Consider the following 27,723-nt stretch of genomic DNA (forward strand, 5'->3'; position numbering starts at 1 on the left):
TGTGATCCACCAGGAATCAGTATTTGTGCTTATCTGATTGGCCAGCGCAGCACCCAGCTGGATGCCGATGATGATGCTGGAGTGGAGCCAGTTTTTGTTGCTTTTTTAAAGAAATGTTTGGCATCTCCAGCCAGCTGACAGTAGAGATGACAAGGAGCGAGCGGAGAGAGAGATGGTGAACAAAATGCAAGAAAGGTCTGGAGTCGAGACTCCCGCCGGACTCGAACCAGCGATTCATGGTTAGCACCTTAACTCCTTGACCAGGATGCCTCCATATTCAACTTTTTTGCCAAACAACCTAATGTGTTTTTGTCAGGTCTCTCTGTGTTGGGAGCTCCACTGAGTCAACAGAGTGGACCCGTTCATATAAGGAAGGGGACTGTGTTTTTCCAAGCAGAGCACAGCCCAAACCACAAGAAACAGGAGGGGCGTCCACATAGTTTTGACTTTGTGTATCTGTAGCAGGCATACACGAGCCAAAACAGGACGTACTACACAAGTGCATCTGCAAGCACTGCCACAAATCCATCATGGTCATTCCACCATCTCATCACAGAGCGGTTCAGCGTTTTCTGTAGATATTTTGCGAAATATGAACTTATTACTGAGCCAGTTTCTACTCAGGACAATCGTAGTGCGATGAATGTATGCATGACAGAGAGCCAGACAGAAGGAGACGGATGGACAGAAAGAAGAGGGAGAAAGGCACCGATAAGGAAGAAGCAGCTGAGAGCTGGTGCACAGGCAGAGAGACCGAGGGAGACGGTAAAGAGTGCGAGAAGATGGAGGGAGGAAGAGGTTAGAGAGGGAGTGAGCGGTGATTTGAACGCCGACTGTGACGGAGCAGTGAGCAGGCAATTACTGACAATCACATTGATGGAAGAGCTGCGGTACAGAGGAGAGATGGCGCGACAAATAAACCCCTCACAGTTTGTCTCTGTCTGTCCTGACCTCCTCCTCTAATTCTACTCTTCATTTTTCTTTCCTTCCTTCTGTGAAGGGCTGGAGAGAGAGAAATATAGCAGCAGAAAGCAGCCGATTAAGAATTACAACTCTCTCTCAAGTTCCCTTTGACCCTTTGAGCTCCATCTTGGAGAACATTAATGCCATACCTCGCATTCCTTTTGATATTGGTATCATATTTACAAGCTTTTTCACAGAAGTGTGGGTTCACATGTGCAGAAATGCTTATAAATAACACTTAACATCTACAGTATAACCTTTAACCAAAAGCAGTGCTATCTGACGCACTCATTCCAAAACAAACCATTATTTTCACCAACCTGTTGAATTTTCTTTTCATTTATTCTCTTGCTGGTTTTTAATAATAAAAGCTAAAGCAAAAAATGACTAACACACTGAAGAGCCCACAGTGGTGTCTTTAAATTGCTTGTTTTGCCCAACCAACTCCAACCGCAGAATATCTTCACATCCTCGAAGCTTGTTTGGTGATACTACTGACTGATGGCATGGCTTAAATGATTATCTTTCTGCAGGTCAGCTGATTTATCAAATAGTCTTTTCAGCACATTATTTATTACCGTAATCATAAATACGTGTCACTTCATGTTTCGATTAATGGATATAGTTTAGTGTATAAAATGTCAGAAAATGGTGAGAAATTAACATTCGCAAGAAAATCTTCACATTTGAGTCAAAGGAACAAGCAAATGTTCAGCATTTTGCTTGATAAATGATGAACTAATCAATTCATGTAATCTAAGCTAATTGTTCCACCACTTATTTATTCATTGCACGGCATATTACCATAATCATGAATACATGTCACTGCTTTCCTCCCTCCCTGTGTTTGGCCTCTGTTGTTCTGTTGCTGCCTCTATGAATGTATGAAACATTGAGGGGTGGACACAATAGCGACTAAGAAAAAAAAAAGTGAATGTACACACACAAACATTGGCACCCCACTCCTCTCTGTCCCACTTCCAGTTGCACAACATGACCCGCAGCCTGTCACATGACACGAATGCACCAATTGGAAACCAGCAGCGAAAGGCCCTTTTGACATTTTTCCAAGACTCCTACAGGCCTCATTCCTCACCCACTGTATCAGACAATAAACAGCTCTGAAGAACAAGAGAGAAGAGGGGAGATGGACAAGCTCACATTCACAGACAACAATGAATTCCCTGAAGTCTCGACACACACACACACACACACACACACACACACACACACACACACACACACACGCCCCACTCCATCCCTCAGCCACCCAGTAGTTATTGTGTACCACACAACTACTCCCACTCCAAGACCACTCCACACTGTCTCGGGTCAGCAGTTCAGCCTCCCACATGGAGCAACAGCGAGACAGCGGAAAACAGAAAATGAGAAGGTTATGAGGCAGTGAGCACAGCTGGAGATGCTTGAGTGAGACCTTGGACAATCAGCAGCAGGCTGCTGTTTGAAGGTGAAAGTGAAAGTGGGGCAAGGTGAGCGTTAAGAGGGGAATTTATCACCACACTGAAAGTCATTTCCTATTAGGAAGCCTCTCCACCTTGTAGCTGAGGTGATCTTGGAATATGGCTTTTGGGGCTGGGTGTGAAAATGGGGAAAAAATGGTTTGATATGTGACAAAAGTTTTACCACATCACGATGAAATCCCGGGTCAAGAAGCAAGCCAAGACAAAATCCTAACCTTTTAACTTCTTCGAAACTTGTGTTACTTTCAGATAAACTCAAAAATAAACTTGAAAGGTAAAATCTTTCGGCACGTTGCTGTCCGTTTTCGGTTGATCGCAGCAGAGTCTTTACAGTCAAACGGGATGATCTGACGCATCATTGTGCAGGCCTGATGTATCTGAATGAATGAGTATCTGATGATGGATTAATTAGTATTAGGAAGCACACCCGGCATCAGGAACACGACGAGCTGATTCGATGCATATCATTTTTAATTGAGTCAAAAGGTCCAAAGTCCAAAGTCAATGAGTCTTGTCAAAGTTGAGCTGCAGACTCATTTGACTCAAAGCCCCATTTCTGCATTTCCCAGCATGAATTTCACCACAGCTTGCAAGAACATACTGGATATACTGACTGATACTGAAATGAACATCTAAACACAGATTTAAGGAGACATTGCGAGGTAAGAGGTGCCAATGAAACACTGATTTCTGCTGAACATTGATGTCAGCATGCCAGTAAAGGTTTAAAACATCTCACCAGGTTGACAAAGTCTTGGTAGCAGATCTTTCCATCAGCGTTGCCATCGGCGAGGGCCAGCAGGACCTCCAGCTTGTGGGGGTCAAGCTCAGAGCCGTGGGTTGCCAGAAGGTCCCTGAACCGCTCTGTACTGATGAAGCCCGAATTCTCCGGGTCATACTGTGAATGAACACATAGACGAAGCAAAAAGTGCTCAGAACTACACGTAATGTCTCTAACCGCATGAAAGAGGAAGAGCAAATGGAAGAGAGCAGACACAAAGACACATCTCTGCTTGAGTCAAAGCAAACATGGCCGACAGTAGATTACAAGCACAACACACATGCAGCATATAAAGCAGCAGATACAAATAAACATGCTCGAAGTTCATGAGCAGTCTACAACCCCCAGCGTATAATTTTCTATGCAGCCCAACATCAAAAGCTCAAAAACCCATCAGCAGCGGTTTAGCGTCTTATAAAAGAGCCATAATTGCTCCAGAAAGGCCCAACTGTTGAGAGGCAGCAGTAACTTTTAACAGCTTTGGATTTCACTTTGAAATGACACTGAGTGCCGCATTTAACCACAGGCTGTTTTTGTTTTTTTGTTTTTTTTTTTGCTTATTCACAGTCAGAACAGAGGAGGCTTTCAAATGCATTTGAAAAACACCAGATATTCTGACACAACCAAAGATATTTTAAAGAGTTGGAAATTCAAAAGGGCGCTGATTGCTTGAGCACTCGAATGCGAAAAGAGCTCAGCACTTCTCTCCAGCTTGTCATCTTGGTCCCGCACGCTCTTTTCTTTCCTTTGCACTCCGTAGCTCGGGGTTCCAAATCTTAGATGGCATTTTAGAAGGAAACCGCTACTTAAAAATATCTGTATTGTTTGTGTTTCATGTTGTGAACTATAGCAAAGAGAGCTAGAAGCTATAAAGGAGGCGTGCTGATTCCCGAGAGGAGAGCAGAGTCACTTATTATAGTCTTCTCTGTTTCTAAAGGAATAAAATGCCTGTAATTCTGCCTGGATTTCCTAAAAATCAAGCTCCTCTTGATCCCTGAAAAGAAGGATGAAACAGGAAAAACAGCTGTGTGACAGTATCTGTCTGTTCAAGTGAGGATAAACTGGCCTTGAATATATGACAATCCGGCACGTAATGTTTGAGCTGAACTGTCAGCTTGTTTGTGGATGCAGACAGAAGACAGTCGCTCCCTCTCCGCCTCTAGCCTGTGTGTGAGCGTGTGTGTGCATATGTACAGTATCAGTGTGCGTCTTTGCATCTGCATATTTGCAAATTTGCGTATGTGAGCGTAACCATGCCTGTGTGTGTAAATACAGCGCGGTCGTGCATAAAGATGTGACATTTCAGATATCCATGAGCCGCCTGCCAGATTCCAACACCCCGAACCAGAAACAGTGACTTGCGTGTGTGTGTGTGTGTGTGAGAGAGAGAGAGTGCGTGTTTGCCATATGCCGGTGTTGGCAGACACTGAGTAAAGCCAGGCTGGCAGCAGGTGCTCATGTTGTTTTCCTCCATATTACCTAACAGTGACAATGCTTTTTTTCCCGCTGCTGTTGAAGCCGCAGTTCACCTCACTTCCACTCAGCGCCATCTTTGAGATTTGGCTGTAATAATCACGCATATTCACACTTGGCCTGAACTAATTTTGTGCAGCTCCTGTGGCTGCAGTTTATTATGTGGCAGAGAGTTACTACTTCAGAGGTGGGCAGATGGGACGATAACACACATAGAAGTCACTCAGACGAGGTGAACGTGCCTCCATCAACGCACCCCCGTCACTGCTGTTACTGGAGCAAGAAGGCACGACACAACTCTCGCCTCTGAGTGAGCTCTGTGTGTGTTTATGATCTGACCAAGGTCTTCATGACCAACAGCAGAGATTACACCTGGGTGGAGATAAGTGCTCAAACTCATTCAGTGAAGTAAAGTAAGCGCTCTAACACACACTAACCCAGTGAGCAAACACAGCATGATTTTAGCAGTGACATACCAAGAAAACTCTAAAAAAATGAAGAGTCATTATGTCATAATACCAACTTTCTAACGCTCTGCTTGGTGCCACACTTCAGTGCCAGTTCTACTGAAGCCTACTGCAGATGAATGGAGATTAAGCACATGAAAAGCCAACGTATTTACATCATACGCCCTTTGATCCAGAAATGCCTCCACGAAATGAGAAAATACACTGCAGAGAATAGCTACTGACTGATTTTTCCAAATGAGCGCATTCGTTTATTTGCTCTTGTATTTGCTTTCATAATTATGAATGAATCAATCTCTACCACGATAACATCAACCTGCGCAGTAATCCCATTTGGCTGGTGTCCTGCTGTGGTTAATCTACCTAACACCTGGTCACCATATTAAAACTATTACATTACATAACATTAGCTAATGGGCTCAGAGTTAATTTAGTTATCACAGTTCAGCCAACTTACTAAAATTAGTCTGTTACTATCTTCAATCACATACAGATAAGAAGCTCGTCTGTGCTAATTGTAGCATAACGTTACCATAACCTGCATGCAAGTTATGTATTGAATCAACATGCAAATCAAATGAACTGTGCCTTGAAAACACGTGAAACATAACTAAATAGAGCTCAGTAACAACACACCCACAGTGACGACCTGTGAAACTGAGAGGAGAGACATGAAGGAGACGTCTGCTTATTTACCACAACGCTAACTCAGCCCAAAGCTTTCATGTGTGGCACCATGTCTGCAATACTTTCCCCCACTTTGACTTACAGCTGTTTCAGCTAGATTGCATCTGGACTACACACAAGACTGTGACATATCCGCTGTGGGAGGTGTGACAGTGATGTGAGTTACATCCTATTTTGGTGCAACCACACGCTCACTTAGGCTGCAGTCCATTGCAAGCTGGAAGTCAATAGCTCCAAGTCGGTATTCCCGGCTTTCAGTCTAAAAGCATCCCAGTGCATCTGCTCAGGAAAACATGGACGCCCACAGCAAACTGGTGCCTGTAAGGCAAGTCTGTGAGTACAAGCATATTAGCACTCTTTAAAGAAAAGTAGGCTGGCACTGCATGCACGCAAAGACTTCTATCAAGCACAAATCAGCTGAATGGAAACAGCAATGACAACATTTCACAACACAAACGCTACATAAAGAAAAACTGTGTTTATGTCAGCGAACACTCGACAACATAATGGAGCAATATTAATGCATTGTAATATGTTTTAATCAGAAAAGGCAAACTGAGGATCATCAGTGTAATCTTACCAGACGCGAGTGATTCAGTTATGACAACCAGTCTGAATGTGTGCGATCTGCCACATGGCATCAGACAGACATTTATGTATTCCTAAACTAGAGAGTATTCTTAAGATGACATTTGCATTTTAACAAAACAAGGCAAACAAATAAGAGTTAACTCCAGAATATGATTAAACTTGCACTGCTGAGTCCAGCATACTCAAAACACTACTCAGTTCCTGTACACATAACAACATAACACACCAAAACACCTCTCTTCATGTCTCTCTCTCTCTCTCCCACACACACACACACACACACACACACACACACACACACACACACACACACACACACACACACGAAGCATAAAATGGGAACTCTACTTCACAGAAAGAACCAACCTTCACTTGCAGTAAATCAGCCAGTTTCTGCCGAAGACATTTTGTCATGATGAAGTAACGTCAGCCAGCACCAGCCTCACCACTCAGTGTGTGTGAGCGAAACAATGTGCTCTGTGTGTGTGTGTGTGTGTGTGTGTGTGTGTGTGTGTGTGTGTGTGTGCCTGTCATATTGTTTGTCCCGGGGTTATTTCTAACCAGGACTAAAGGATTACAGTCCAATCCAAGACCCTCAATTCACACCTCCCCCATCTTTCTCTTTCAAATACACACACATACACACACACACACACACACACACACACACACACACACACACACACACACACACACACACATCCCTAAAATCCCAGTCAGCCTCCTCTCACCCTCCTCGCCCCGCCCCACACAGAACACCCCCTCATCCTACATTCACCCCCCTCTCCTTCACTCTCTCCCTTCACTTTCTCTCTCTAAAGTGAGCAAGTGGGCTCCCTCTGAAGAAAAAATAAATAGTTCAATAAATTTGCCCGTTATCACTTTTACTGTCACTCCCAGGCGCAGGCTGCCATACGTTATTTTCCTCACACACACAAACAGTCCGTCGCACCTCTCCTCTCTGCGATGCCACGGGCTTCTAATAGTTGAGTGAGCCCCCTCTGAAGCCCACAGGCTGGCTGCTGGGGGTGGAGCAGCAGAGGGACACACACACACTCAACAATGGGCCTCCGATGGCAATTTCATGCAAGGTTTGCCCAATCCCTTCACTCCAATTAGTGACCATTTCCTTCTGATGCACCCAGAGGTCCGTGCAGACGGGACACTATATGATACAAGAATGACTCTCCATCTAAGACTTCACCACTAGCTCATAAGTAAAATCTAAATTGTAGGGCTATTGACTTCATTATCTATTTTCTCATGTAATGTGATTAAAGGTTTGGTCTATAACCTGTCCAAAAACAGTGAAAAATGCCAGTTGTACATTTGTTTTATTCAGATTCTCACTAAGAAAATCAGCAAATGTTTACATTTAAGACGCTGGAACTAGTAAATTATAAGAAAAGAAATCTTTGATGATTAATCAAATATTCAGTTCTGTCTCAGCTGTACTCAGTTGTATTGACTGTGTTACACTTATTTATCTGACTTTTATCTGTTTATGTACACAGTTAAAAAAGGGGGGGGTCCTATTTTCTGCAGAGTGACTGCAGCATTACTAATACTACATGTACGTACATGTGGATGAGGAGAGGATTTTGGGTAATGCAGTACTTACATATTGGTAGGTATTTAGCTTGTGCATGCAGGAACATTCACGTGAATTTGACTGCACTTCTATCCCAGCAAATTTTTCATTTTCATAACTAGGTTATCGTCTCTGCTCTATAGGGCTTGTTTTGCAAACAGCGAAGGGTGCGTGATGCAAATCCCTCAGATTAAAATAGGCATACACACACGCACAAATCCTGGTGCAGACATAATACCACAAAACATTCACAGCCAATGAGCTTTCATACTGAGGGGTTCTCAGGAAGCCTGGTGTCAGTGCGGAGGAGAAAAACAGCAGAGAGAGGGAGGGGGAGCGGGGGGTGAAGGAGGGTTGGTACGGGTTATAGTGGGGGGCGGTGCAGATTGGACACAATGCAAGGCTTTTTGTCTTCGGCCTCATTTTCATAAAGCTGAATATCAGGAACAAGAGGGCAGGCGGTTTGTAAGGGTCAGGGAGTTTTATTCAAGTAAAAGTACTCAAGTTTGCACAGAGAGCCTGGAGAGATGAAGCAGCCTGAGCAAACATAAAATCCACAAAATGCTACTCAAAACAGCTTTAAGGGTGAACGACTGAGCCATCTCAAGACCTTTAGAAAAAGTAAGCAGATATCGTATTTTCTGACCTTTTGAACTGTCTCATTTTATTTATACTGCAAAATATCTGGGAGAGATTGTTCAGGTTTCTCTCACTTATCCTACAGCTGCTGTATATTTTAAATAAATGGCTCCATTCAATCATATTAAGTGACTGGGAAAAATCAAAAAGTCCTCTGCTGTACTTCACTGGGTGATTACAGGATATTCATCACAAACCATCAAATCCCTTCACAGTAAGAAGCAGAGAGAGGCTTGGTGGGATTTAAGAATTCAAGAATTTGAATCACCTTCACTATTGACTCTCAGCCCTGGCTGACCTGCAGCACTTTCAGTGACCTGACCTTTGACCCAGACTGGTGCAGGTCACTGTCCAGGAGCTTTGAGTTGCTGAAGAGCTGTCGCCTGGAACAGTAGACTAAAGGGAAGATGGAGGCGCGGGGTGTGAATGAAGAGAGTTAATTAGGAGAGACAGTGAGTAACTCAATCCTATCCTGGTCTATTGGCAGCTAACTGGTGGCCACCCTCAAATCCTCTTACACCTACCTCACACACACTGAACCCGTCACACATTAAAGAGCTGATGCAGTGAATGCTGGTATGTGATAATCATGTCGTGTAAGCATGTGAGTGAAAACAGCGCAAGAAAGCTGTAGGACGATGTTTCACTCTCACATGCATAACTTAAAATTCCTTGTAAATCAGCGAATAAATCAAAACTCTTACCTCTTTTTCAAACTGTAGCTACATTGCTGTGTCTAATTTATGCTGCATAAGCAGAAAATGGATCCCAAAAAACCTTTGATAACAACATCATCAACATTTCAGACAGGACGCACCCTGTGAGCTCTGCAGGAAAGCAGCCCACACTGCACCAAGTACACAAAACATTGGCTTTGAATTGGTATGAAGACCTTCAGCGTGACTCATCCAGTCAGCTACTCTTTCTCTTGCACTGTCTTCTACGCAATAAAGCAGAAATGCTGTGAAACAAACTGACAGGGCAGGAAACTGAAGCCTTATCTCCTGTAAAGTCATCTATTTTTACACAGGAAAATAATCCAACCAAATAGGCTCACGCAGTAACAGGCATGAAGAAGTCATTCAGCAGCGTAACATGTGTGACCTGCCTCATGGGGATGCAGTGACACGCAGGGTGTCAGCAGGTAGAAATACGGTAAAAAGAATGACTAAAGTTGTTGAGTGCCTGAAATGACAGCAAAGTTGCGCTTGTGGACAAGGACGCGAAGCAATAAGCACACTTCATAAGACGCGGCTGCTGTCTGAGGGGCCAGGAAAGACTTCTGACTGTCACCGTCTTTAATAATAACATCCTCCAGGCTGAGGCGGTACAGCGGGCATGACCATGGTTAATCAACATGGCAACACGCGTGACGGGGCACACTGAGGGCACAATAACGTGGCACCTAAGCAACAGGAGCTCCAATAGCCCTTAGGGGACTGTAGGGCCATAATGATAGTGGGAAAGGGGATAAAGGAGTGTGTGTGCATGTTTGTGTGTGTGTCAGAAATGAACAATGTAGTTAAGATGCAGGAGATTTACTTTTAGAAGCAATGTTTTAGAAACAAGCATCAGAGAAGAACAAACTCTCTGTTACACCGTGTACATACACAGTGAGTCATTACATGCCTTTCTGATTAGTGTGACTAAATTGCATGTCAGGAACAGTCCACATTAAACTATAATTATTCAAAACTGTGCTCATTTTGAATACTTACTTCATGCTATATACTGTTATTTTGGGTATGAAGCTCAAAAATATATTACTATATTATTGAATCTCTGTATATTATTATTGCTTCCTTCTAGCTAAATAACTGCTGTGGCAAAATCCAGTCAGCACACAGCTCGTCCAGCGGTATAATTACTTACAATCCCCCACAGACTGAGCCAGGGTGCACCTCTGGGCTGCTGCTATTATAAGGATTGTGCAGCCTCAACCTGCTCCATCTGCTGACCCACAGACGAAACAAGATATTAGTGGTAAGATTAGACAAGTCTTTTTTAGACACTTTCCATATTGACCATTTTTACATTTGATCCATTCCTGCACAAATGCAAGTTACGACTGTATGAGGTGATAGTGTATCGCACTACACATAAAGTCTGTTATACTGTATGAAGGCAGAGTAGACAAGACAGTCTAATTACCATTTGCTGACATTATAACAGCCCATTTAATGAGCTGGCAGGGTCTTACTCTCCTAATGGCTTTCCTCTTTTTTCCTTTAGTCATAAGGGTTCCCATGCTGGACAGCAGGCTATTGGCGCCGATAGTTTGTCCACATGAGACTTTGGCAAAAAACTGTAGATATTTCTGACTATAATTAACACTGTAATTAATAAAAAACACACATGCGTGTTGTCTCAATGGAATTAAAAACACTGATTGGCACAAGTGTTATATGTCGTATCGTCCTCGAGTAATAAATCCTATCCAAGAGGGACTTCAGAGGCTACGGCAGGGAAAGGAAACAGCGGCAGGCAATTAAGAGCACACTGGTTAACCAATGAATCAATCAAGACTGACTGAAGAGCTGTGAGGTCCAGGTACACACACACACACACACACACACACACACACACACACACACACACACACACACACACACACACACACACACACATTATATGGATGAACATTATACTTCCAGCCATGAAAAGCTGTAAAAATGTCCTCTTGGGGTAACGCATTATAAAAGTAACACATTACAGTAAGCTATTCCTTTTTTTGCATTAACAAAATAATATAATGCAGAAATAATAACATTTCTGTAATATTATTAAAATTAGTATATACACATTAATACCAGCTTTTAAGCACTGAGCTATCAGCAGTGTCAACCATATGATGATACTGAACACAGAGCTCAACAACACTGTGCACATGTAAAATAAAGCATCTGGGAAGTGATGACATCATCCCCAAAATTCATACATGCCCATTACTGCACGGTGGCACAAGTGGTAACACTGTCGCCTCACAGCTAGAAGGTCCCCGGTTCAAATCCCACTGTGGGCGTTGCACCATGCCTTCGGTGCCTGCTGCACGAGGAAAAAGGGGGCTTTTCTGTGTGGAGTTTGCATGTTCTCCCCGTGTTTACCCGGGGTTTCCTCCGTAATAACCCCACTAAAAAGATCACCGCCTGACCAATGGTGACGAAGTAGGATTGGTCCCCTGGCGCTGGCGTCAGCGTCGGCTGGCAGCTGGCAGCCCACTGCTCCTGGTCTGCCGCGGAGGATCGACAGACTGAGGATGGGTCAAATGCGGAGAAAACAATTTCACGGAAGCATGCCGTGTGTGCATGTAGTGTGTGCAACTAACATGTGATAAATAAAAGTACATTTCTTCTACTGCTTCGTGTGATGAGTGTGCCAAAAAACAATAAAACAAAAAAAAATGAAAATACCTGTTTTAAAAGATTTCTAGGTTTATAAGCTTTATATTGTGTGTGTTTTCCTGCTGTGACAGCTTGTGGACACACCAGGACACATAAGCACTTTAGCATGAACCCCTTGGTAAGTGGTTTGAGTGATCAGATCACAGTACATCTTGGTGGTCATTTACACTTGTATCTCACCCTGTCCACATAAACAGGGTCACAGTCTGCTTTGAAAAAGGTCTATCTTACTTCACACCCATTGAACACCCACACGTTTTCACTTTTGCTTGATTCGACCTCTGCTAAGGATCATGTTCACACTGCACTCTCCTGCTAGTTGTGTCATGTAATCATATACAGACATAAGGTATTTACTATTTCACACACGTGCACAATTATATATAGACGCCTGACATTCATACACACGCATGCACACAAAACCTTCACACACAGTTGCGTTGTTTCCAGTTTCTCAGTGCTTCCTGAACACAAAGCCAGAGAATTCCCTCGATATGGAGCAATTAGCAGTTCTAATAAAAAGCCAGTCTCGTTAGCGTGGGAGAAGCTCGTTAGTCTCTCCGCTAATTACACTGATGCACCAGGGAGGACAGGCGAGAACCAGGGGCACCTAATTCACCGGCCATCACTCACACACACTTACACATGCTCTGACATAGCAGGTAGAATGGAAACACACTCACACACGCTCACCTTCTCATGTTAATCCAGGCTTTTCAGTCCGTGCCTTGACACCAGGGGTTTTTACTTGTATGGTATCTGTCTTGTCTCTATCTCTGTCTCTTTGTCTCCATATCGCTGTCTCTCTCTCACACACACACATACACACACACACGCACACACACACGCACACACACACGCACACACACACGCACACACACACACACACACACACACACACACACACACACACACACGCACACACAGTAACACACACACACACACACACTCTCATGTCACATTATCTGACACAGCTGAAAGAGTACTTTATCAGTGCTATTGGCCACAGTAAGCCGCTCTGTGGTTTTGGGGCTTATCGTGGCCTTGGTGCCGGGGTCCAGACTCAGTCTCATTGAGGGGACTAGTTCAGGTTGAGTAGAGTCGACAGTTTGCCAGCGGGTGGTAGCTTTGAATGGGAGAGGCGGAGGCAGTGATGGAGAGGTGAGAAGTCAAACCCTCAGACTGACAGCTGACAACGACCAGAAGACCGCAGTCGAGACTGTGGGGCAATCAGACATCATGGGTGGAAGCCCTTATGTCAGTGAGGGGGTTTTACGTGGTGTGTGAGAGACAGGAGGGGAGGGAGAGTGTCCATATGCACACGAGGTGTCCTTTTAGACTTCTATCCACACCAAATGTTTCAGTCAGTCCACCACTTTGGTCCAGACCGAAAGGAATTACAATCATCAGATGGACAGTGAGGACATTTGGTCGAGATATTCATGGTGACCAAACACCAACAAAACTAATGATGTTCCCATCAGCCTCAGAGCTACTTTGTATTAAGTAATAATTAGCAAGTGTTAGCATGCTAACGAACATGGTGGATGCTGTACCCACTCAAAGTCAGCATGTTTGCATGAGTCCTGGGCTTCGTCTGTCCCACTCTGTATAGATGGCAGCTATAATGCAAAATGTTGTTGTTTGTCGACCCAAAGACAGAGGAGAGAGAGGATGAGACGACATGCGGTCGTTCTGATGTATTTGCCAACGTTTACATGACAGCACCTTGCTTATGGCACAGATAATTCTTTTCAGTAAGAGCAACTTGTAGAGACTGAAAGGCATGCGAAGACTTGCAAACACACACACACATGCACGCAGAAACCGACAGTGTGGTCAGTGCAGTTTGTAAGAATAAAGCACCACAGTCACAGAGGTCAATCTGACATGAGCAGGTCTAATCTCTACCACAGTCTGGGTCTGACCTGACAGCTCCCGGCTCGGGCAGGCACTGATGCTGACGGGGTACCGGTCAGCAGCCAGTGGGCTGTTTCATTGTTCTCTGACAGAGAAAGAATTCACAGTTACCCAGACAAAAGCAGCACTATTCAGAGGACGAGAAGGAGAAGATGCAGGAATGCTGCAACATCCAACGGTGCAAACTCAAGAGGGAAATTGTTCTTCTAATTGTGCTCTCTGTTTGTGTGTTTGTCTTCTACCCCTTTGTCTGCACTCACAAAAAAAACATGGGCTCAAGTCGACTTGTGTGACGCTGACATAAGATCACTCTCTTCAGCCCGACTGTCACTCAGATTCTCAGTCCTCTTTTCAATTTCATTATCATCAAAGCATCCAAATTGAACTTTGCCTGCATCTCAGCCGGGAACAAATTTCCACCTGGGACAAACACAGACGGGCAGATCCAATTTCCCCTCCCCCACCTCCCTCTGGCCGGCTGGTGTCACTTGACAGCTGAGTGACAGAGCGACAGCGGAGTGGGGATGGATGCAGAAGGGATGTGATGAGCCGCCAAGGTTTCACACCATTAATTACCAAGACATCACCTCTCCCATTGCGGAGGATTCAGCAGGAAAAGGTCAGCCGTCTGGCCTGCATAAAGACCACTCGCCATGCATGTCACGGCCCCCGCTGGCCCAGCCAGTGCTCTGCCCACGTCACGCTTGCGAGACATGACTAATGCTTCAACAAGGCTTCTAATAGCCCACAAAATGCCACAGCAGTGCCTGTTAACACAGCCATAAAGAACACCCAGACTGGGAGGCTAAGGCCAAGGCCACCGGCAAGCGAGGGAAGAGAGAGGAGGACTGGAGGGAGGACAGAGGAAGAAAAGGAGGAGTGGGCAGAAAACAAGGGGTAAATAGCATGACAGAAAAAAAGAGGGGAAGGGATTGAAAGCAATTATTAAAAAGAGGAGGGGTTATAAATAGATGAGACCTCGATGATGCAGCGTGCACAAAGTTGGCCTGTACTGAACAGAGGCACTGCATGACATCACTGGAACAACGGAACAACAAAATATCAACATTTGACTTTTTGATATTAGAAGCTGCTATTCAACACTAGCTCTTCTGCTGATTTGTCATCCTCTCTTAATCATGTTACGCTTGTGTGTCACATGATTTTACTTGCAATACGTGCTAAATAATGTATCTAAAAACATACTCAGACTTTGCTCGTTCTGAATATTAACTGACAGTTGGCAGGTGAAATTACTGCCTTTGATATGATAACCTTCAGCTGAGCTCAAACCAAGTCAATTAAGCAAAAATCAGACAAAGGGCCGCGCACAGCAGTCTATTATAACTTTTATTAAACAGCAAACTCCTCCACAATTTCTCACCCACTCTCCTTTCGTTCCCTCGCTACTCATGTTTGAATGCAGGCAGTGTTTCCCCCGGGACACTCTGGTGAAAGAGCGAGGGGGTAAGTGTTGCACAGGCTGCACACTTGAACTTGTTATTTCCCTGGCTTATTGTGCGAGGAGATGATTATTGTAGGACAGGGAGCAGAACGAATCCACCGTGCTTTGAAGTGTGACAGAGACACGGGAAGAGGAAGTGAGACAAAAGATGGGGACTAATCACTAACAGGTGATGATTGTGAAGTGGTGTTCGTCATTTTTTAATAGAAAGGTTGAGAAGGAAAAGAGCAGAAGTGGCAAAATATTAGGTTTTCTTTATTATTTCACAATAGAACATAACAATACACATCGGTCTGACTCGTTCTCAACAAAGATTTAGCATTATAAGCTTCACAAAGGTAGCTTTTATGGTAGTTTACTGATGCAAAGATGGGGGACGTTTGGCCACTGGGCCATTTGCTGCACATGAGACTGTTTGATGTGGCCTGCGAGGAAATTCATATACAAAAGCAACTCTTAGCAGACTAACACTTCCTTCCGTGTGGTCCCAGAACGCAACACGCACTTAGCGGATCAATGACATTCATCATGGTGACTGTCAGTGAAGGAAAAGTTTGTGTGGAATGCCACACTGGTCAACTCAAAGTGTCAGTTTGTCCTGAAGAATTCAGAGACTTGAAGGGAAAACCTGTGGTGGAAACTCAGTGATAGCAAGCGTGGACATTACCATGAACCTCTCAGAGCAGAACCTCAAGCTCCAGCCAGCCTCTCAGCTCTGTGCTTTCAAATGTGAACCCATTTGAAGCTAAATTAAAGCTGTGAAGTGCAGCTCGAAAGGGTTAACACTGTGCATTTTCCTACTCCGCTATGACATCTAAATATGCTGGTGAGGGTGAAAACGGCTCCGGGGGTTTGGTGAGCGGTTTCAGGACATGAAAAGGAACTGAACACATTTGCTACGCAGTTTAATGTGGAACCAGCTGATGTGCCAACTGACAACATGAAACCACTGAGCTGCAGAGCAACAACGACCTCAAAGCCACCTACAACAACCTCTCTGCTCAACTTCTATAAACTGCATATACGTCCTGAGGAGACATGCGCTGAAGTTTGCATCTTTGTTGGACTCGGTCTTCTGATCAAAACTGACTGACCCAAACCTGTAGCTTCATCATCATCACAACCATCTGAGCAGTGATGATGTAGAGTATACAACTAGAAACCAAAACATATGGTGTCTCCCGTTCTTCCCTTTCTGAAAGTCCAGAAATGTAACAAATCCTTAAAATCCTCATGTTCATATTCATCTCAAGGGCCTGGTTAGGGTTGGGCAGTATGATGGTGTGGACCATGCCGTGGTAGAAATGTGTCCACCGGTAGAGATTTGGCTATACAGTTTCCACCGCGGGCTCTATCCCTTTCACTGGGCTGTAATACACATCTAGTCTATTTTTGATGAATGCCGCATAAAGCTGCACAGAGCAGATCGAGCCAGGCAGGAAGTCAGACACAGGAACTGCATAGAGAATCTGGTCCATTTTCAAAATAAAACTTCCTGTGCAGACTCATGACTTTATCTACAATAAATACAATTTTACGCAATTTGAATACGTAGCCTGCTAAGCCATATTTACACACTGTCATTCACAGTGTTAGCACTGCTACTCTGCTACACAGCGAGCGAGCGGGTGTGTTGTTGACAGCTGAGTGTAGCTGCTTCATACTCCTTACTGTCCTTCTTGACTGTATATTGCTTTCCACTCTTTTGATGATATTGTGGATATGTCCAATACACGTAGTATCGTATGATATTAATGCAAAAACAGCCATCATTACGGATGAGTCCTCCTCCTCCTGCACGCTCTAGAACAATTACTATATCATGATATCTACAATCACCATGATATCAGATTACATATTTTTGGCCATATCACCAAAAATATCATATTTGGCCATAACACCATCCCTATGTTAAGCAATTAAAAATAACCTTTAAAATTACCTAAATTTGAGGTTTAAGTGTTAAATAAAGCCTCTGGAAACTCTGCTAAGGATTCACACTCATGTCTGTGGGTAATTTACCTGACTTCCATGTTTTTGGAAAATGAGAGGAAAACCACATGAGTACACCGGGGAAAGCTCACTGGGAGGAATAAGAATCAAATCCACCCCCTTCCTTCAGTGAAGCTTAAGTTCTCTCAGCAGAGCAGCTGCTCCTGCCTCGACCTGCAAGTGACACCAAGTCGAAGTCCCAATATCAGGACAAAAAAATTGAATTTCCCAAGTGCATGGCCTTACTTTTGGAGCTATAATCACTCAAATTAGTCTTATCAGCAGGTACAGAGGGAGCTGACTGGCAGGACCTGCCGGCCACAGTATCTCCTCTCGCTTCTCCTACTTTCTTTTCTTTGTCCTTCTTTTTCTCCTCTGTCTTCTCTCATTTCCCATTCTCTCCTCTCTCCGCTGCTCTCCGGTCCTCTGATGAGAAATGCACGTGGTCTGCCACAGGTAATTGCTCACATACAGTGTAATGTACTCTCTCTGCTCTCATTCCTTTTCCTCCGTCTTCTTCACCGTAAAACGGATTACTCCGTCTCCACGCAGCCCACATTCAGGGACCGAAATTAATCTTCACATCGTGCATCTGTTGCACTGTTACGCTCTTCTATATGCAAAACAAATTTAGTTTTCTGTTAAATGCAGTCCTGTGATACAAAACACACAAAAGCAGAGAAAGGCAGATCCTAAGAATACTGCAGTGCTGGTTGAAATCATTTTACTCCCATTTAAATCAAACATCAAACAAAAAATACAATAATGTAAAAATAATTGCTCTCAGCTTTCCATACAGCTCCTGCCAATAGTTACATTTAGGGCCACTTTGATTTTAAAATAAAATTTCATCGGTAAATCACCTCAATGGCGCTCTGAGTCAATATATCTGACAAGGATTTCAGACAGTCCTGAAATGGTTTTCTATCACAGAGGAGTGTGTTTCATGGTGGCTGCAGGGATGACTGTCTGGGCTAATCAACGGAGCGCTGGGTCACCTGTCTTGCTTGACAGATTAGAAGCCCTCATTCACACAAACATGCATGCACGCACACACACACACACACACACACAGTGGGCTGAGGCCATCACAAATTAGCACGGGCCGTGACTGTTTCCTTGCCAACTGGCTTGTAACCAGGCAACGTTGGTTGGTGTGAAAATGTCTTCAGTGTGTCTACATGCGCATGTCCACACACACACACACACACGCAGATGCAGCCTGACATTTGGATAGGTGTCATACAATAAGGTATTACTTTAAAACCCCTGGACATCTGATCCCCTTACTGTGCTGGACTTGAAGCTCGCAACATATGAGCACGAGGACACACACAGACTGCAACTGCATCTGCAAACCCTCATCCAAAAGGCAAATTACATGCAAACCACAGGCACTGTTTTATCTTAAGTAACCACTGCTGTCTGTCTACAAGGCCATTTCCCACGTGACCCTGATCGTTAAGCATTCTTCATGTTCTCGAGAGTGAAGAGGGAAATCTTAACAGAACAAGGTGCTTTTAGCAAGGAGAAGCCTTCAAGGTAAAATGGTGGAAAAACCCACTTTAGATCATACAAATGAAACCTTGGATCATCCACACATCAGAAAAAACAGATCTCACAGTCATCATTTTAGTCCATCTGTGCACGGCAGGCAGTCTCACCAAGATAATGATCAGTGTCGACTTCTCTCAAAGCTTGAGGTGATATCAAAGCAGCTATCTGACTGTGTGAGCTGCGTCTACTTAATTTCAGGTGCACTCCGCTTCTTTCTTTGTCATAGACACTTCACGTTTGAATGGTGTCTGATGAGTTGATATGCAGTGCATGTGCGTAACTACCCCGGGGGACGTGTCTTTCCAATGTACGAAAGAGGGAAATCTGACCCCCAAAAGAATTGTCACATACGTTCAAGTGCATACAGGCTCAAGCTCATCCTTTTCTTTATTTTTCTGACACTCTGATGGGTGGAGGGAATATTCGTTGTACAAAGCGTAGCAGCACACCACAAAAGAAACAGAAGAAGCTAATCCGCAGTTGTGTGTGTGTGTGTATACATGTGCACCCACACACTCCAGCAAAAAGAGACAGCGGAGGCAACAGAAGCAGACAGACAACACTCGCATAACAATATAGTTGGCAGCATGTCGTTTGGTGTATAAAAGTTCATTATTTCAGAGTCTGGGGCAAGAAAACAAAGTTTGTAGAACTTGGCAAGCAGCCAACCTCCATGTTGCTAGCTGTTGTCCTGAGGTCTCCGTCTGTCTTTGGGGTACAAGCTTCACTCAAACTGACAGTTGTGATCCTGGATGACTGCTGTCATGAAGCTGGTTATCAGCCATCTCTGCTAACGCCAGGGTTTACAGCTATGAGTGGAAGAGGCGGGGTGGCAACAGCTACGTTACAAGAAACAGAAACAGAACCATGAATGAAGTATTGAGTTAATAATTACAAATAACTAGTACAGGCATAGTATCCCATCTGATGTCTGACTGAAGTTTTTGCCCTTGATGCTGTGTAACTTGTGTTCAGCAGGTCTTTGAAACCTCATGTAATATTAGCTTCTGCTGAAGGTGTGAAATGTGCAACCGTTCTCTTCCCCGCAAGCAGCCTGCTCATTGTTGTGAATCATACTTCCATCCTCCTCATTTTGCTTGAATAATTAAGGCTGTATGACTTTATTTGATGATTAAAGACGCATGTAAAACTGCAGTGCAGGCGTATTTCCGGGTTGAATGAAAAAAAAATGCCTTACACGAACTCTCCTCTAGAGGAAGCATCAGAAAACTCTCTTTAAAATCAGCACAAAGACCTGAGGACTGATACCACCTTCCAAATTAAATGTTTCTAAGCAACGTGATACGCTTAATCAACCAGCAGCTTTCTGTCTCTGTTCCATCGACATCTCCACTAATGGCCACCGTATCGCAGCAGCTCGCTGCACAGACAGCCACTGAGATCTATTACTCAGCACTACAGGAGACGACTGCACACCCACTCACCATCTCTGTTCTCTGTCTGAACCCTGAGCATTTATTAACACACACACACACACACACACACACACACACACACACACACACACACACACACACACACACACACACACACACCTCAATACAGTGTTATTGCACAGAGCACCATTCCCTTCTGCAAACTCGGTCCCTAAAGTTCAAAATCATATTCCCCTACAGGTTTAATGCTGCCCCAGACAGAGACACTCAAGTCTCTGGGAGACAAGATGCAATCAGAATATCATCAGGGCTTTTATTTGACAGATGCTGCAATATCGAGAACTGGATTGTTCATCATACGGGCTCTGGAAGCTAAGACCTCAACATCCTGTAGTCCTAGTTATCGAAAGACGAAAGGCGGCTGTAGCAGCAACTTGAGACAATGTCAATATATATATAATTATTATAATAATATATAATAACATATTCACAGTACTTACTATAGGGGTACTGCATCCTGCAAGAAAGTCTAGCTCTCACTACACTACAATTCGATTTGCATGCAGAAAACAGAACAAATGGCAGAGAAAAGTCTACATACGGCAAAAAAAAACAAAATAAAATAATGCTTGGCTGAGGTGGAAAGTAATCCTGGCGTACATGAAGCACGTGACTTCCTGCAGTCCACCAGATTACGTGATGACAATCGTGTGACTGTCCGCCTGTGCAGATGTCCAGTGTAGTGCGAACAGAACTGCGTGCACGTCCTTTGCTCGTGTCCATGCCTCTTTTCTAATGTAATCAGAGTATAGTGGTGGACTCTGACTGACTGCCTGCACAGTAGTCAATACATTTACTCTTTTATCGCAGTCAAATCCACTTCAGTATTGTCGGCGCCATCTTCTACCAGTTGAGCAACAGGAGCTACATTGTCATGAATGCAAAGATGAGACATTCTGTGACATTAGCAGATATTTGCTTACTTAAAATTTATGATGATTTTAAGCTGGAATGCATCTATTGTAGAATTGTCAATTTTTGGTACTATTTCAAATTTTGGGGGGTGGGTAGCATTTTGATGAATTTCAGCCATCTTGGGGCAAATTGTAATTTTTTTTTTCTTCTTCTGATTACACAGTAGCCACTGAAAATTCTGATGTATAGTGTTTTGTAAAATGTGTCCTGATCATGTTGAATTTTTATTGGTGCCAATTACTGAAGTTGAAGCATATTGTCTGCAAATTTGTCACATTTCATGGTCTAAATTCAGACTTTACCATACTAATGCATCAATACTTGTCTCAGATGTTTAGGAACAAGCGAAAATGTCAGTTTGAGAGATTCTTTGTGTTGTTATTATGAACATAAAAGGTTACAAGAAAGCAGCATAAGATTTTTTTTACACATTTATGTAAATTTATGGATCGTGACAAAAAACTGCAGGATATCTTTTAACACAAAGTCCATAAAGGTGTCATCTATGCAAAAACACCAGACGTGGGAATGAAAATCATTTTCTAAACATTTTTTCTTGGTACAGTTTGTGGCCTAAAGCGGCAGAGTTTTGCTTCACTTGCTACGAGAGAGCCCGTTTCCCAAATAAACCCCTTTTTCACTCATTAAGTTAAGCATTTTATTTCACATTTGGGGGCCTCAACCAGTGTTTACAGTCCAGTTGAAACAGCATTTTGTGAGTATCTAGTGTCCGTATCATGACGAATAGGCAGGCGGGAAATATCTCTGGAAGGAATTTGATTTGAAAGTTCAACAGTGGGTGCATCACAACAACTCTGATTCAGAGTTGGATGCCAGCTTTTGTGCAATGGTTAAGAAATACTCTCATCCTTTAACACCTTCAATGCTGTTACCAGAGCAGGCACACATAACCCTTGAATTGCAGGAGGTGGAGGAAGACGAGGGAGAGGTGTTGCTCGTGCTGTGCTGCTGCTAGCAATCCAACGAAAGAAAGAACTGAAAGATGACAATTAATTGCTGGGTGTCATCAGTGCTATAGTGTAGTCTACTCTCTAGATGTCATGACATTAGTGGTTGAAACTGGTTGGTTCAAGCCTACATAAGCACATATTTTGTTGTTATGTTGTATCTCGACTTTAGAACATTCAAGGTCTCAACAGGGTAAAGCTGTGGTCTGTGACTCTGTGTCTTCATTTATTCAGCTGATTTCTTCAGAAAGAATTTTAAAAAGCTCAGTTTTAGGGCCAGACAACGAAGAGCGAATGAAAGGACAAAAATGTAATTATCTGCATTAGCGTGGATGTGGTTTGATTTTGTGTGACAGGAGCTGAGATGGAGCAGGACAGACAGGTTGATAGTTTAAAAGAGGGGGGAGACACAGACTAAATGAGAGAGTGGTACCGCCCCACAGGGTGTCTCCAGAAGCAGAGGGGATTTCAGCCGACAGCCAAAGGGCCCTCAGCAGGCTCTCAAGCATGTGTTCAAATAAACACTTTACCCCCTGTCGCTGCTTGTGAAAGCATTCACACTGGAGAGAAGCATGTATGAAGACACAATGAAACAGACAGACAAACACACACACACACACACACACACACACACACACACACACACACACAAGCAGGACTCGACATCCAAGGCAAACAAACACCCACGAGGAAGGAAAAGCTTAAACCACTCCGGCTATTAATGTCACTCTCACTGAGGCACAAACGTGAGCCCTATTTGCCAGGAGACATGCAGAAGTCAAATCCTGCCCAAACACACACATACATACACAAAGCTGTGGTGGAGTGTCAGTGTCACTCAAGCATAGGGCACAGGCAGGTCAGCACCAGGACAAAGATAGAGAGCGGTGACCTTTTCCCCCCAAACCTCCCATTTACACCGAGGTGAGAACCTCTCATTACCGCCGGGCCAAACCCTCCATCAAACATCCCTTCACTGGCCCGTGCATTCAGCAGATCTTCACAGAATAAGAAGGGGAACAAAAAGACAAGAGAAACATTTGTTTAACGAGCCGTCCCCGGGCTGTCTCTCTCTTCCATTCAGTCCCTTCTTCTGCTCCAGGCCTGCCCTGAGGTCAACCACTCCTGCCACAACGCCATCAAAACCCTGCACCACCGATGGCAGCGGTTCCATTCACTGTGCAGATTTATGATCTCTAATAGCTGCCAAATGGACCGGAGGCTGGGGCTGCCCCAAGGGGAGGCCCCCCGACTTCTTTTCTTCAAATCACCAGAAGAAAAGGCATGAAAAAAGGGGGAGCTGGGCGAGTCCGGGGGTGAGGATGGGGGACTGTCAGAAACATTTTCAAGGTTGCCATCTGGGTCGGGTGGGACCCTTCAAACTGTCTGTCAATCTTCAGTAAGAGCCCCTGGCCTACCAGAAACAAGGCTGTAGGGAGAGAGAGGGGAGGCGTTTAACAGTAGGAGGGACAAATGGCGTCTGCCACCACTGACATTTCACTTCCTGGGCTGCAATTCTGCACCCAGGAGCTTTAATTAATCGGCTACAATCAGGCGGTCAGCCAGTCAGCTGTCTCCTGATCCTTGGTGGTGGTGGAAAGCTCCACTAGGGCACCCTCTACTTCATAATCCTATTCCCATAATCCTCAGAGGTCAGCGAGCAAGAAATAGTCCCGCTCTTTCTATGACCAACACCCCTTTCCTTTTAAGGCGAGACAGGAGTTCTTTCAAACCACACTAGTGGAGTAGGGAGAAAAAAATACTAGAAAAGGTAGTTCAAGGTGCTAAAGAGGTGAGGCAGACATAACGCCTTGATGCAGCAGCCAATGGATTCACATCTTTAGGAAAACATGACGATGAGTTTTGAATTTGAGCTGGTGGGGGGGTTGTAGTTATTTGCCTGGAGTGATGACAAGTCTGCAGGAAGTCTCAGACACAGACTGGCATCTTCTGAAAGCTTAAAAGAAAAGTCAAATTGCTTCCCACTTCTTCCATCCTTCCCTGTGTGATTAAGAGTCTCATGGTCGACAGCTTTACAACTCGCGGGCCTTGTTGAGGTGTTAGAAAAATTCAAAATAATGAGATCTGCAGTGACAGCCAAGATAATGAAAAGAACTTTGGACCCTGACGTCAGTTTTAGACAGAAAATAGCAGAACGGCAGACAGAAACCACACAGGGAGCTGTTTCATTAGAGTTCACAGGCAAACAAAAATACACAGGCCACTTAACTGTGACTGACCTGAACTACAGACTTCCCATTTCAATGCCAAACACACATATGTGCAATTGTACCCACATAAACACGGTTACACATACCCCATTAAAAAATGTTAGGTTCACTTTGGGAAAGCTCTGCTGTTAGAGTGATGAATAAAAAGGATCCTTATTCCACCTGTAATGGAACTGGAAGTTATCACAACCTTGGCAGCTGTTCCCCTGAAGGAGATAATTCCTATCATAATGACACCCTCAGTGCCAGACCCTGACAGGCACCATGATGAGCGGCAGTATCTGCAACTGTGGCTGCAGTAAAGCGTCAAAGATAAGAATTCCCCCGTCTGCCCCTAAAACTCTGAGACTATTTCTAGTAGACACAGCAACACTGCCGGGATGATAATGTCGTCACCGGACAGGACAGCCTAAAGGCTCTCCATAGCCCTGTTTTCATACTCAGCGCAATCATGCAGTTTGGGTTATCCGATTCCAAGCGGACAGCTGTAAATATAAGTGAGACTGCACACAAAATGCATCAAAGACACACTGGGATTTGATCACTACAGCCACATTTTGAAGCAGCATAACCACATAAAAAGTCAAGGTCGCCAAGGATTTGGGATTTGGGGAGTCACACACCAAAAACCCTCCAAATTTACAATCATAAAAGCATGATAGCTTCCTCGTTATCTACATCGTACATGTCACCCTAACAGTTACCGCCGGCATTCAAGGAAGTAGATGTATGCAAACATACAGAAAGTGGGAATTCAGCTAGTGGGGGGGTTCTCAAAAACAGTTTTTACTGCCTCACAACACAAGAGGAGAAGAACAGCTCTCCAAGAAGATGAGGTACTGCATGTGCTCTAAGGGCAGTGGCATTAAGGCTGGCCGGACCCTCCAGTGGCTCTGACGCTCTCGGTGCAATTTCCAGACTAATTTTTGAACAAAGTAGTGCACAGATGCAGCGCAGTTGTAAAACCTGTCTCAAAAGGTCTCCCACAACTTATTTAAGGAGACTTCAAAACCATATCTGGAAACACTGGCCTCATTTTACCTTCTTTAAAAATGACTCAAAACGAATAAATGGATATTCCATCCACCCATTTTCTATGCTACGTATCCCTTTCGGGGTTGCGGGGGGTGCTGGAGCCTATCCCAGCCGTCAACGGGCGAGAGGTTGGGTACACCCTGGACCACCAGTCGATCGCAGGGAACATACACACAACCATTCACACTCACACCTAGGGGCAATTTTACAGTCACCAATTAACCTAATGAGCATGTTTTTGGTCTGTGGGAGGAAGCCGGAGTACCCGGAGAAAACCCACGCATGCACGAGAAGAACATGTAAACTTCACACAGAAAGGCCCGACCCGGGAATCGAACCGGCAACCTTGTTGGTGTGAGGCACGCGCACTACCTGCTGCGCCACCGTGCAGCATAAATTGATAATAAAATTGGGAATAGCAGAACTGTTATTGGACCAGTCCTCCATACTGGCAGATACTTTGAGCTGAGGTACTGGAATAGTACTGGGAGAGAAAACATTGAACCAGTGCATTCTTACTTAGAAGGTGACAATTTTGGCATTTACATGAATTTCCATCTGCTCGAACATGAATTGAGCAAGTGGCACAAGATGTTTGAGTTAAGTCTGATGTAGGACATGGACATATCAGAGACTCCTCCCAGACCCTTCAGAGTAAATGTGACTATTTTTTATTATCAGTGGGACCAACTCCATCTGTGACCTAATTTTATTTACCTATTTTGGCAAGAGCCTTCTTCAGTGAATCATATACGAGACATCTGGCCAGGTTTTTATACACTGAATAATTCCATGTTGGAAATGAGCAGCCTCTTCACACACCAGCAGTCAGCAGCAACACTGCTACAAAGACAGACATCACATCAGGCAGCAAAGGGTCAAAAGGCTATATTTTCTTTTGGTCTGTGTGTGTGTGTGCGTGTCATGTGCTTTCTCCTTGTCAAAGTTCGCCACTTCAGCACTTCGGCCTTGCTGGCAAGCTTTGGCAGCGATGCCCTGTAAGACGACACGGTGGGGACAGGACGGGGAACGGAGATCTGGGTGAAAGCTAAGCACTGTCGCTCACCTTGGGCATCTGCTGAGCCTGCCGGGCTGGGCCAAGCCTGGTTGCCGTGACAACAGCAAAACAGCCAGGGCATCCAAGAATAACTTTAATTTGTCAGGTCAAAACCCAGTGTGTCCGGCTTATGTCCTGCAAGGTTCAGCAGGGTATACTGAAAAAGACAGTGATGTTCACAGAGCACGGATTCTCTGATAATCTGACGTCCTGATTCACTCAGTATGTTAAAGGCAACATCAGCATAAAGACATAACCAATGCAACCATAGCCCAGATAAAACATCTGGATCTTTCAATTCATTATTTTAAATTTGTTGAAAAGTTACACATGAAGTTGATACAGAAAATGTTTCATCTGTGACCTTTGACATTCCCCATATTACATCCTCAAAATATCAGTACGTTTTCCCTGAAAAAAAAAAAAACTACTTTATTCTCAACAGATTACAGTTTTACTTCCTCAGAATATTTCCTTACTCTTCTCGAAAACTAAAATTGAAAATAATGGCACTTTAAATAAATCTATTCTAGGTATCAGGTTGCGTATCACTGGTGCATAAACCGGTAAACAAAGCAAAATAAACACATTTGAACGTGAATTAATGAAAAAAAAAAACCCATTTGATTTCAAACCTGAATCATTTTCAGCTGACTATTCGCACTGACTTGACAATATTCTGTGAATGTAAACAGTGTCGTTCCTACTGCTTTTCTTGAGGTGCTCTAATCTTGAAACTGGGACAGGCACAGAGTCTGGGGAAAGCCACTTGTGAGCTTAATTTATTTGAGCAATCGTACACTGCTTGTCAGACAGAGTGTGAGGCAGGGCTGCAGAGAGAGCGACTGCTGTGGGAGAAGTTACAGTGTTTATCGCAGTCTATCACAGGCCCAAAACTGACTGAGACCCCACCAGCTTTGCAGCAAGTGGAAACTGTTTTTATTCCCGTACGTGAGGTGTCAAGTAAAGAGACACTGCTTTGTTGGATGCAAGCAAACCTTTGAGCTTCTGAGAAGTTGTCATGTAAACACAATCCAGAGAAGGGAGCGCTG

The 27,723-nt window shown here is 44.1% G+C and overlaps 1 protein-coding gene across 2 annotated transcripts in view; it reads right to left on the bottom strand.

Annotated features, from left to right (window-relative positions):
* The window catches only part of rhbdl3 (rhomboid, veinlet-like 3 (Drosophila)), a 60,454-nt gene that overhangs the window by 21,693 nt on the left and 11,038 nt on the right, over positions 1–27,723 (bottom strand). For both annotated transcript variants that reach the window (XM_070987105.1, XM_070987096.1), the window contains exon 4: positions 3,184–3,342. In XM_070987105.1, the coding sequence (XP_070843206.1) occupies positions 3,184–3,342 (159 nt within the window). The remainder of the gene's footprint in view (positions 1–3,183; positions 3,343–27,723) is intronic.

Source organism: Chaetodon trifascialis, chromosome 2 (genome assembly GCF_039877785.1).
Source record: "Chaetodon trifascialis isolate fChaTrf1 chromosome 2, fChaTrf1.hap1, whole genome shotgun sequence".
Classification (NCBI taxonomy): domain Eukaryota; kingdom Metazoa; phylum Chordata; class Actinopteri; order Chaetodontiformes; family Chaetodontidae; genus Chaetodon; species Chaetodon trifascialis.